General features: G+C 43.7%; 1 protein-coding gene across 1 annotated transcript; it reads right to left on the bottom strand.

Annotated features, from left to right (window-relative positions):
* Positions 1 to 4577: 4577 nt before the first annotated feature.
* LOC123488615 (solute carrier family 12 member 1-like) lies at positions 4578 to 12672 on the bottom strand (the record flags this gene model as incomplete). Its single annotated transcript, XM_045219482.1, is given in 13 exon segments — positions 4578 to 5457; positions 5855 to 5922; positions 6658 to 6681; positions 6683 to 6794; positions 7310 to 7396; positions 7818 to 7929; positions 8577 to 8705; positions 9266 to 9391; positions 10097 to 10179; positions 10703 to 10809; positions 11946 to 12086; positions 12215 to 12326; positions 12573 to 12672. Coding segments are annotated over 13 exon segments (1337 nt in total), but the record flags the coding sequence as incomplete, so codon positions are not given.
* Positions 12673 to 12731: the final 59 nt, after the last annotated feature.

Here is a 12731-nt window from a genome sequence, read left to right as displayed (position 1 = left end):
ATCTCAGCCTCCCCCCTAACGGTTCCTCACATTTGTCACAGCTTGTTATGTTAAACAATCTACAGTGTGGAAAAAAAGTATTTAGTCAGCCACCAATTGTGCAAGTTCTCCCACTTAAAAAGATGAGAGAGGCCTGTAATTTTCATCATAGGTACACGTCAACTATGACAGACAAATTGAGAAATGAAAATCCAGAAAATCACATTGTAGGATTTTTTATGAATTTATTTGCAAATTATGGTAGAAAATAAGTATTTGGTCAATAACAAAAGTTTCTCAATACTTTGTTATATACCCTTTGTTGGCAATGACACAGGTCAAACGTTTTCTGTAAGTCTTCACAAGGTTTTCACACACTGTTGCTGGTATTTTGGCCCATTCCTCCATGCAGATCTCCTCTAGAGCAGTGATGTTTTGGGGCTGTCGCTGGGCAACACGGACTTTCAACTCCCTCCAAAGATGTTCTATGGGGTTGAGATCTGGAGACTGGCTAGGCCACTCCAGGACCTTGAAATGCTTCTTACGAAGCCACTCCTTCGTTGCACGGGCGGTGTGTTTGGGATCATTGTCATGCTGAAAGACCCAGCCACGTTTCATCTTCAATGCCCTTGCTGATGGAAGGAGGTTTTCACTCAAAATCTCACGATACATGGCCCCATTCATTCTTTCCTTTACATGGATCAGTCGTCCTGGTCCCTTTGTAGAAAAACAGCCCCAAAGCATGATGTTTCCACCCCCATGCTTTACAGTAGGTATGGTGTTCTTTGGATGCAACTCAGCATTCTTTGTCCTCCAAACACGACGAGTTGAGTTTTTACCAAAAAGTTTCATCTGACCATATGACATTCTCCCAATCCTCTTCTGGATCATCCAAATGCACTCTAGCAAACTTCAGACGGGCCTGGACATGTACTGGCTTAAGCAGGGGGACACGTCTGGCACTGCAGGATTTGAGTCCCTGGCGGCGTAGTGTGTTACTGATGGTAGGCTTTGTTACTTTGGTCCCAGCTCTCTGCAGGTCATTCACTAGGTCCCCCGTGTGGTTCTGGGATTTTTGCTCACCGTTCTTGTGATCATTTTGACCCCACGGGGTGAGATCTTGCGTGGAGCCCCAGATCGAGGGAGATTATCAGTGGTCTTGTATGTCTTCCATTTCCTAATAATTGCTTCCACAGTTGATTTCTTCAAACCAAGCTGCTTACCTATTGCAGATTCAGTCTTCCCAGCCTGGTGCAGGTCTACAATTTTGTTTCTGGTGTCCTTTGACAGCTCTTTGGTCTTGGCCATAGTGGAGTTTGGAGTGTGACTGTTTGAGGTTGTGGACAGGTGTCTTTTATACTGATAACAAGTTCAAACAGGTGCCATTAAAACAGGTAACGAGTGGAGGACAGAGGAGCCTCTTAAAGAAGAAGTTACAGGTCTGTGAGAGCCAGAAATCTTGCTTGTTTGTAGGTGACCAAATACTTATTTTCCACCATAATTTGCAAATAAATTCATTACAAATCCTACAATGTGATTTTCTGGATTTTTTTCTCTCAATTTGTCTGTCATAGTTGACGTGTACCTATGATGAAAATTACAGGCCTCTCTCATCTTTTTAAGTGGGAGAACTTGCACAATTGGTGGCTGCCTAAATACTTTTTTCCTCCACTGTATATCAGTACAGCACAAACCTATTATGTTTAATCATTAATGTATTATTTTTAAGCTAGGCATAACATCTAATTATAAGAAAATAGATCCCAACACTAGCTAGAGTGATGTGTGCATGATGCTCCTCCTAAAAGGCACTGCATGGTCAATCTGACGTCTGCATTGGCCGTGCAGCATTTACAGTGATATGGCCTCTGCAGAAGTCAGGGCATTCATACTTCTTGCGCTTCATGGAGCAGCGCAGAGCTGTTGTGAAGGAAGTTGTCAAGGAAGTGAGTTTGTGTTATACAGGACCTCCCGCCCTCACATACCGTCAACCAATCATGTCAATGCGGAGCTATACAGAGCCCTCCGTTACAAAATTTGGGAGACGCAATGCGGTACGGAGCTCAATTTGCATGCCTCGGGACGCTCCGCAATTGCATCACACCCTCCATACGGAGCCTCCGACCACATTTTCGGATCAAGCATAAATTGGCTTTTACCCCCCCATGTGTGTCCCTCCCAGGCCAGGTAGCTTCCCTCATGCTCCTCTGTTGTGTAATGGAAGACTTGTAGCTCGGGGCTAATAACCAATTATGTATATTACCCCTGGATTACTGATGCTATTTATTGGCCATTGAGAGGCTTTGAAGCCACTGGTCGGCCATATTGGCACTCCCCAGTAGGCACAGTCCTCCCTCCATAGCAGTGTTTCCCATTTCTGGTCCTTGAGTACCCCCAACAGCACACATTTTTGTTGTAGCCCTGGACGAAAACACCAGATTCAACGTGTCAAGGGCTTGTTGATTAGTTGAGTAGTAGAATCAGGCGTGCTTGTCCAGGGGGCCATAACAAAAATATGTACTGGAGGACAGGAGTTGGGAAGAACTGCTCCATAGGAATGAATGGATTTCTACAGAATTTCAGTTCAATGTTTCAAGGACAAAATTACATGCATTTAAGTATTTTTGTTGTTGTAGTGGGGACTCTTATCATTAGTCATCTCAAAAATATTTGGATATTTTTTATGTTTGGCTCACATAATATAATTTAAAAGTATGCATTAAGGTGTATGTAATATAATATACGTTGCAAAAACAAATGTAGTCATTAGTAAATGCATTTCTATAGCTTTCAAAATATTTTTTACAACGTGTAGGAGTGCCAAGATGGAGGTTCAGTGGCTTCTAAACGGTGCCCCCTAGTCGTCATCTAGTGTATATATAAATCATTGCAAATAACCAAGGACTGAACACAAGAAAGGTTGGCTTACCCAACTATTTTATTATTCTGCATTATTTTCTATATTTCTACATTTGAGAATAATGTAACCAACATATTGTCTTCTAATGTAATGCGTCTGACCACCGTCTTGATGGACACAAATGATGAGGAAAAATAAGAGTAACTCAACATTTTATTCCTTCTTCATAATACATTAATTAATGATGACAAAATATTGCAGTTAAATATGATAAGGACTGAGTCTTATAAAAGACAATGGTTAAAAAACAGAAATAAATCAAGCATTTCTATATACAGCACATAAGTGGATTTACATTTTTCTGTTCTGTTGAATAGATTTTAATCACAGTGTGTGTGTGTGTGTGTGCATTAAGGTAGTAAATGATCCCTTCATTATTTCCCTAGACATTCAACTAGTAGCTACTTGTGTGGAATATACACGTCTATACAAAGTATTATACAGTATTCTTCAATGGAAATCAAACTAATCCTAATTCTTCTTAATCAAGTTATCAACGCCACTGTTACCATTTGAATAGAATAAAAAAAAAACGTTTTGCATAGGTAATTTGTTTGCTAAAATGTTAGTTTCCTAGAACACCATCATATTTTGTGCATACTAGCCTACATACACTGAGTGTACAAAACATTAAGGACACCTTCCTAATATTGAGTTGCACCCCCCACCCCTACAGAATAGCAGCCTCAATTAGCATTCCACAGGGATGCTGGCCCATGTTGACTCCCTTGCTATCCACAGTTGTGTCAAGTTGGCTGGATGTCCTTTGGGTGGTGGACCATTCTTGATACACATGGGAAACTGTTGAGCGTGGAAAAACCCAGCAGCATTACAGTTCTTTACACAAACCGGTGCACCTGGTACCTACTACCATACCCTGTTCAATGGCACTTAAATCTTTTGTCTTGCCCATTCACCCTCTAAATGGCACACATACACGTCTCAGTTGTCTCAAGGCTTAAGATTCCTTCTTTAACCTGTCTCCTCCCCTTCATTACATTTTAGTCATTTAGCAGACGCTCTTATCCAGAGCCACTTACAGTTAGTGAATGCATACATTTTCATACTGGCCCCCCGTGGGAATCGAACCCACAACCCTGGCGTTGCAAGCGCCATGCTCTACCAACTGCGCTACACAGGGCTTCATCTATACTGATTGAAGTGGATTTAACAAGTGACATCAATAAGGGATCATAGCTTTCACCTGGATTCACCTGGTCAGTCTGTCATGGAAAGAGCAGGTGTCCTTAATGTTTTGTACACTCAGTGTATATCATCTGTTGTTCCCCCAAAAGAAGAAGAATTATACATATAGGCTAGTAGCAATGACCCGGGCCCAAGCCTTTTGACCCTTTCTCAAATATTTCACCCTTATTTAAGTCATCAAATTCAGCTACAACAATACCACATTGCCTAGGGATGTCTGTCTGAAAGCAGCAGTGGGATTTGAACCTGGGCCGGCATGTATGTATTACAAGACGAAGGCACTAACCCATGCTGGCCTCATGGCAGAAAACTATGGAAGAGCATGCCTGTATGTATGAATTACAGGTTCCGGTCTTGACTCAATCTCTTGCTCTTACACCAATCTCATAATATAATTTATGCCATTTAGCAGACACTTTTATCTAAAGCAACTTACAGTCATACGTGCCAAAAATGTTTTATGTATGGGTGATCCCGGGTATCGAACCCACTATCCTGGCATTGCAAGCACCATGCTCTACCAACTGAGCTACAGAGGACCACTATGTGGGTAGTGGACAAGCGTACACTTAAGGAAAAAGTATACAGTATTGAGATGCATAGCCAGCCGGGGGTCCAACTAGCCTGGGACCAGTCTGTTTATCTAACATCCCGGTCCTTATACTCTGTGTCATATACCAAAGATTTACCAGATGTATTGGGCAACCAATTTACAACATCCCACCAAGTTTGGTCTCTGTAGGTCTAACTATTTAAGAGCTATAGCTCTCTTAAAATTGGAATAATAATAATATGTCAGAATAATAATATCCCTGACAATAACACTAACTGTAAGTTGCTCTGGATAAGAGCTTCTGTTACATGACTCAAATATAATAGTACGAGTGTTCCAGCCCGATTCGGGGTTTGGACCCCCAATTATGCACCACATGTACAATTCCAACAGAGTGCAGCATAGACACTGGCAGTGTAACTGACCCATCCCAGGCAGTTTCCTGTCCGTGTGTCCATATGTCTGTGTTTTGCGTCGTCACTATGTGGTCATGCTAGAAAAGACGGAAGTGCATCACTTTCGAACCTTCAACCTTTCCCATAACCTTATCCCTAACCATAACCTTTTAATTTAAACTAATAGCAACTAACTCGTGGATAGTGATGACAGTGCCATGGTTGTCCCTTGTGGCATGGCCATCTAGTGACTGCTGAGAGGGTTGGTCTATGAGTAGAAGGTGAGGACGCTCTTGTGGTTGCCTCTGATCAATATGGTGGGAGGGAGGTTCTTGGTGAGGATGTCCAACCAGGCCATGTAGAGGTGGTCAGAGACTGAGCCTAGACGGGCGATAGGCATACTCCTGCAAAGTGGGAAATACAGTATTAAACCTAAGTTGTCTAAACAGCTGGATGTTAGCAGCAGGGTCATCACTATATGGCCGTGGGTGTCTCAGGGATATGCAAAACAAATAACAGGCATTTCACACATGCGTCTAATACACAGTTGAAACAGGACAGATATAAGCACCAACCAAATTATTATTATTATTATTATTATTATTATTATTATTGTTATATACCTCAGTTAGCTTCATAGTTCTCTGACGGCATTGGACTATCATATTTATAAAAATTTTACAGAGAGATTGATAGATGATGATAAGGCTCTTGTTGGTATCTCTTATAATTAGGGCCTAGAGTTTTTCCTGAACACAAGGTGACTTGACCAGGAAAAACTCTACAGTATACTGTACTTACACTATGATGAGGTTGGCAGCTCGGGAGTTCTCCTGCAGTAGTTCATTCAGCCTGACCTGGAGGTTGGTCTGGAGGGGAGAGGACACAGTGGTGGTGGGTCACATGGTTGGTATGACAACCAACGACTAAAGGCTACAGTGAAAACACAGCTGTCTACTTCTGTTGCTACTGCATGCTACATGGGACTGTTGGATTCTATCATCCAGATGAATACATTAAATTGAACTACAAGAAGATAAAGTTGAGCACAGTGCTTGACTTGGACTGAAATAGGTTCTGGTACTCATTTTGGGTGCCGGTACTGTTTATATTTAGGTGCAGGTGCTCCAAAAATACTTTTGAGCTAATATTCTATAAGTGGAAAAAAAGTTAAAGAAGTGGAACATTTGAGGTGCTGGTACTCAGCTCCGGTAAGCTCCTGCCTAAGTCAAGCACTGATTGAGCATGTTCATTCATGTTGTACTGCAATGAGCACAGTATGTGGTTGATAATCAGTAGAAGTTATTGGTCCTGGTCTCTGTGGTGAGCACTGAGCAGTGGTCTGTATCTACAAGTCTCTGTGGTGAGCACTGAACAGTGGTCTGTCTCTACTAGTCTCTGTGGTGAGCACTGAGCAGTGGTCTGTCTCTACTAGTCTCTGTGGTGAGCACTGAGCAGTGGTCTGTCTCTACTAGTCTCTGTGGTGAGCACTGAGCAGTGGTCTGTCTCTACTAGTCTCTGTGGTGAGCACTCACTCTGGGAGCAGTGGTCTGTCTCTACAAGTCTCTGTGGTGAGCAGTCACTGGTCTGTCTCTAGACTCCACCTTTTCCTCGAAGGTGTCCAGCTCAAGCGTCAGAGATCTTCCAGGGGTTGTCTTTCCTCAGAGCCTCGGCCAGAGTGGTGCTCTTTGACCCCTCGTGAAGACGGAACGGCTCGATCATGTCCTCAAACATCTTCCAGCTGGGGGACGAACACAGACAGCAGTTAGCAGGATTAATCAGGTATTAATCACTGATACTTTGACTTCAGATATCAGGAATATTATGTCTTACTTGTGCATGTTATCATTAATCTTGGCACCCAGAACTAAATCCGGCTACTCTGTCACCAGAGATGGACCAGTTTGAAGCTGGGGATGATTAGCCATGATATATTCATTCATGTGAGTTGTATTTTCTTGTGTAAATACTGAATGAGACAAAGTTGTGCGTCTGTTTTATATTGTCATTAACTGTCTCACTATAATAGAGCCTTTATCCTTTTCCTGACTGGTGTTGCTTTGGGCTGACTGCTGATCACATCCCTGACGTGTGGTTGGTCAGCCGGGAGTGAGCTCACGGCTACAGAACGGAATGTCTGGAATCTCTCCCGCCACAGCATGTGAGCGACAGTGTGTGTGTGTGTGTGTGTGTGTGTGTGTGAGCAATCACATCTCCCCAGGGTTGTCTCTCTGTGTGTGTGCGTGTATATAATACCTGCTAGTGTTGGGGTTTTGGGTGATGTCATCGATGACGTGGATGTCTGCATATTTGATCCTGAACTTCTCCAGCAGAGACTTCATCCTATAAACACAGACACACAGAGAGTCACACACTGATCACCACTGCTATGCACTGCTATATAACATGTCTTATTTCCAAAGATGTGCTTGTTCAGCCAGTCTGTTTCTGCTCTCTTGCCAACTCCTTATGGAATTGAAATGTTTGGCATAACAATGGCAGCAATGGAGTAGTGACGAGTACAAACAGATCTGGGACCAGGCTGGTGGTTGTTGATGATTAGACTGTATTTGTGTGTATTGGGTATAGGTTGTGAAATTGTTAGATATTACTTGTTAGATATTACTGCACTGTCGGAGCTAGAAGCACAAGCATTTTCTACACCCGCAATAACATCTGCTAAACACGTGTATGTGACAAATAAAATTGATTTGATTTACAGATCTCCCTCTATTCATAAATGATTGAAATTGATCATACATACTGGTGTCTGTCCTGCTCGGTGCGTCCCTGCTGGCCAGCGATGAAGATCCTCATCTTACAGTCCTTGAACTTCTTACGGGTGGTCAGAATGTAGGGCAGCAGTAGGGTTAGACCTGAGGGAGGGAGGGAGGGAGGGATGGAGGGGGAGGTAGGGAGGGGGAAGGGAGGGAGGGAGGGGTGGGGGGGGGGAGGGGGAGGGAGGGAGGGGAGAGGGGGGTAGGGAGGGAGAGGGGGGGGGAGGGAGGGAGGGAGGGGGAGGGGGGGGGGGGGGGGGGGAGGGAGGGAGGGAGGGGGGGTAGGGAGGGAGGGAGGAGGAGGGAGGGGGGAGGGAGGGAGGGAGGGGGGAGGGAGGGAGGGAGGAGGGGGAGGGAGGGAGGGAGGGGGAGGAGGAGGGAGGGAGGGGGGAGGGGGGAGGGAGGGAGGGAGGGAGGGAGGGAGGGAGTATACATTGAATTGAGAGAGAGACAGACAGACAAAAAGTTAGACAGACAGACAGAGAGACAGACAGAGAGACAGACAGAGAGACAGACAGAAAGTCAGACAGCGAGAGAGTGGTATATAATGAAGAGTGTGATTATAGACATGCTGTGGTATATAATGTGTCACTTCCTATGTTTTTATCCCATTTTTTTATTTTTATTTATTATTATGATGTTTTCATTATTTTTGATAAACATCTTTGTAAAGCACATTGAATTGCTTTGATGTATGAATTGTGCTATATAAATAAACTTGCTTGCTATAAAGAAAGGTCCCCTACCTCCGTCATCAAACATCCACCAAACGTCGATGGTTCCTTTGCCCTGTTTCCTCTGGAACTGAGTGCTGGTGGACACCAGCCTTTCATTCACCACCACTGCTTGGGGAGACTGTGGGGTCTTCACGGATGCTGGGGGAGGGGGGTGAGAAAATAAAAGAGAAAAACATGAACAATGTGTTTAATAATACAGGAATAGTAATGTACAACCAGGTACGCTCAGCTCTCTCTCTCTCTCTCTCTCTCTCTCTCTCTCTCACTCTCACTCTCACTCTCACTCTCACTCTCACTCTGTCTGTCTGTGTGTGTCTGTCTGTTAGAAACAGAACCCAGTGTGACCGGGAGATGGAGAGGCTGTCAGGTTGTGATTTCTGTAACAACAGTAGGTCTAAATGTTCCACATCTGAAGAACTGTACTCTTTGTTCCAGAGGCCAATGACAGTGAGTGTGTTATTGGATTACACCTTTAAAGAGAACAGCTGATTAGATTGTATTGTGATTGTGACAGGATGGTTCTCTCTGAGCAGAAAACAAAACAGTTTCCTGAAGTAGATGTTGGTTTCATTTGTTAGATGAATGAACTCTTTGGTCTGATGGCAGAAAACTCTTTTGGGGCTTTTAGAACACTGCGTGTGTGTGTGTGCGTGTATGTTGGTACACGCCCTTGTGTGTGTGTGTGTGTGATCTGGTACCTCTCGAAGTGAGGCCTTGTGTAGATAACTTCCGTGACTTCCTGAAGATGGATTTCCCCTTATTCTCCTCAGCCAGCTCTTCTTTCTCCAGATCCTTCTGCTCCTGGGCCTCTCTCTCCATCTCCTCTGGGGGGCGGTAGAGAGACACATTACAACAGGGTACTAATCATTAGTGCACACCGTAGCCATAGCAAAGTGTTTTGCAATGGAAAAAGATACATTAAGTTTAGGTAGTCCCTCATTGTTTCAGTCCATTTTCTCCAGTTTTGTCCCTAGTGAATATGACCCATCTCCCTCACATTAGCCCACTGTTTCCCAACCCTCTCCTGGGGGTCCACCACACAGTCCACATGTTTGTTCTAACCCTGCACTAACACATCCATCAACTAATCACCAAGCCCTGGAGTGGTTGAATAAGGTGTGTTAGTGCTAGGCTGGAACTAAAGCCTGCACACTCTGTATCTCTCCAGAACAGGAGTGACAATTAGATTAGTGTATCTATGACTCCTGGGTTGTGTCCCAAATGCACCCTATTCCCTATATAGTGCACTACCTTTGACCAGGGCCCATAGCCCTGCAGTGGCTCTGTTGATAACAGCTTATTCAGTAGATGTTATTGCTAGGAGCTGATTAGATACGACCTTCAGCTACTGCCTCTGATCTATGAACCAAAGAGCTCACCTTATCAACTTTATCAATGTTGTCAATGTTATCAATAGTCATTGTATGATTGGGGTTGTTATATGAAACCAGCCACACAACAAACCATGAGTATCCTGACTGCTTCTGTTTCATACAGTGGTGTGTGTGTGTGTGTGTGTGTGTACTCACCTTGAGCCTTTATGATATGTGAGATGTCCAGTCCCTGGTTCATCCTTAGTACCACGGTTCCGTACTCAAAGTCAAATGCATCGCTAAAAACACACACCCGGCACAGAACACACACTTTAATAACACTCAGTTAGCACTAATCTTGGCTTATTTTGTGAGTGTGTCTGAACTTGTATGTACACTGAGTATACCAAACATTAGGAACACCTTCCAAGCATTGAGTTGCACGTTGGCTGGATGTCCTTTGGGTGGTGGACCATTCTTGATACACATGGGAAACTGTTGAGCGTTAAAAACCCAGCAGCGTTGCAGTTCTTGACACAAACCGGTGCGCCTGGCACCTACTACCATACCCTGTTCAAAGGCACTTAAATATTTTGTCTTGCCCATTCACCCTCTGAATGGCACACATACACAATCCATGTCTCAATTCTTTCAAGGCTTAAAAATCATTCTTTAACCTGTCTCCTCCCCTTAATCTACACTGTTTGAAGTCGATTTAACAGGTGACATCAATAAGGGATCATAGCTTTCACCTGGATTAACCTGGTCAGTATATGTCATGGAAAGAGCAGGTGTTCCACTCAGTGTATGAGTGTGACTTACTGCAGTACTCCTACATAGCTCTGTACGTCGGCTGTGTCTGCTGTCCTCCAGTCCTTCTTGAAGCCCATCATCAGAATGTTGGGTTTCAGACGACCCAGACCTGAAGCCTAGGACAGAGAGGGACAACAGGTTATAGCAGACACTTGCATTCAAGCAGACCTGGGTCAAAAACATGGAAAATACTTATAGCTTTTCTGCCTGGTACAATAAAACCAATGGAATAATCTCCAAACTGCAAACTACACCCACCCTGCATGCTGGTCAATTTAAATCAAGGTCACATTTGGAAGTATTTTACATATGTAATGTATTTGTCCCCAAGACCGCATCCTACTCAGAAAGGTGTGAAACCTTCTTCCAAAAATTAAGTGTTTCCACTTTCCAGCAATCACAGTCTTTTAATAATGAAAAGTAACATTCCAAAACACAGAAGTTAAGAATAGCCTAGTAAACAATACTATAAAGTGCTTAGTTTTACAGCCTGATCAACCTCCCTGATCTCTGAAGAGGTATTTGTCTGCAGGATCTCATTCACCATTGTGTTAATCACTGATAGACTATAGCTCTCTTTAATCTGGCTTCTCTTTAAAGCTAGCGCTCCTCCGGACCACCCAGACCACGCTGCACGGTCTTATCTCTGTTCCATGTGATAAAGACAACCATAACTGGACCATAACTCTGTCTTCTCCCTGCCTCATTAACTAATACATCAGACCAGTTCTGGCTGGGCTGAAGGGAGGAAAGCTGTATTAAAGCGGTGTAAAACCAGACTGTTCTTGTTTCTTATGCTTTAGCACTAAGTCTCATCTCAGCTAGCATAGCCTGTTGTGGCATAAATGTGAAAATTGAGTAACTTTCAGCCCAACATTTTAGACAACCAACCCAACCTGTCCTGTAGTCTAGTTAACTTTGAACCACTTTGAACCATGACATGGTAACTGCTGAATAGTGATATTATATAGAAAACAGTTTTGACCATTAGGCCTGATATCTCCATAAATGTATTTATTGTACTCATGTAAGAGGCAATAATAAAAGCACAATAGAAAACCTTCCTATCATAATGGAGGTGTTATCTATTACAGATGACTAGTCCATGTGTAGGTTACTGCAGTAGTCATTAGCTACCACAGAGTCGTACTCCCATGTGTACCCCATATATGTGTATCGGAGACAATTCTACGTTGAAATGTGTATCTATTAGAGGTGATTATATGTCCAGGTAGTAGATGTGGAGCTGTACCTGCAGGAGGTTCTCAGTTCCCTGTCTGAAGGAGTCACAGGTCACGGCAGCGTAGAAGGCTTTCCTCTTCTTCTTATTCAGCCACATCTGGTTCTTCTCCATTCCAGCGTTCACATCTGTCAATGTCTCTGTTCTGGGGCCCTGGGGAGGGAGTAGGAGGGGGATATTATATTATATCATAGTGCTGTGTGTGTGTGGGTGCATGTGCATATGTGTGTGTGAAGGATGAAGAACTTGGTGACTTTGAAATAAAATGTCCGTCCTCTTACCACAAAGACTTCACATGTGAGACAGAGTCCGTAGTTCTTAGTGAAGCAATGAGCCAGGTCCAGGAGGGCTGGTCTGTTCTTAGGTGCTCCTGTCAGCACTATACACTGAGGTCTGAGGAAGGGGGATAGCAGTCAGTTAGTTAGCTAAATCCCATTATGATTAGTCTTCTTAACATTCTACACTTTCACGTTAGAATGCAGAGCAGTTTAAGAATATGGTTTTGTGTTCACAGTATTGTCTCTGTCCCCTTCTTTTAATTTCACCTCTAACCTCACACAGAGTTAGACAGCGCGGTAAACAATGCCATCCATCAATATAGTAAGAGGTGAAATACTAGTGGCCTCTGTTGGCTCTCACCTGAAGTTCTTAATGTGGTCCTCTACTCCGGTCAGTGACAGAGCATTGTTGACCGCGCTGACAAACGTCACGGCCTGAGTGGACGAGCCCCAGTTCACGTCTGAGGACAACAGAACACACTGATGTTAACACTGCACTTAGAGATGCTATGTATGTCAT

Source organism: Coregonus clupeaformis, unplaced genomic scaffold (assembly GCF_020615455.1).
Source record: "Coregonus clupeaformis isolate EN_2021a unplaced genomic scaffold, ASM2061545v1 scaf2402, whole genome shotgun sequence".
In the NCBI taxonomy this organism is placed as follows: domain Eukaryota; kingdom Metazoa; phylum Chordata; class Actinopteri; order Salmoniformes; family Salmonidae; genus Coregonus; species Coregonus clupeaformis.
This window is presented reverse-complemented; position numbering and strand designations above follow the sequence as displayed.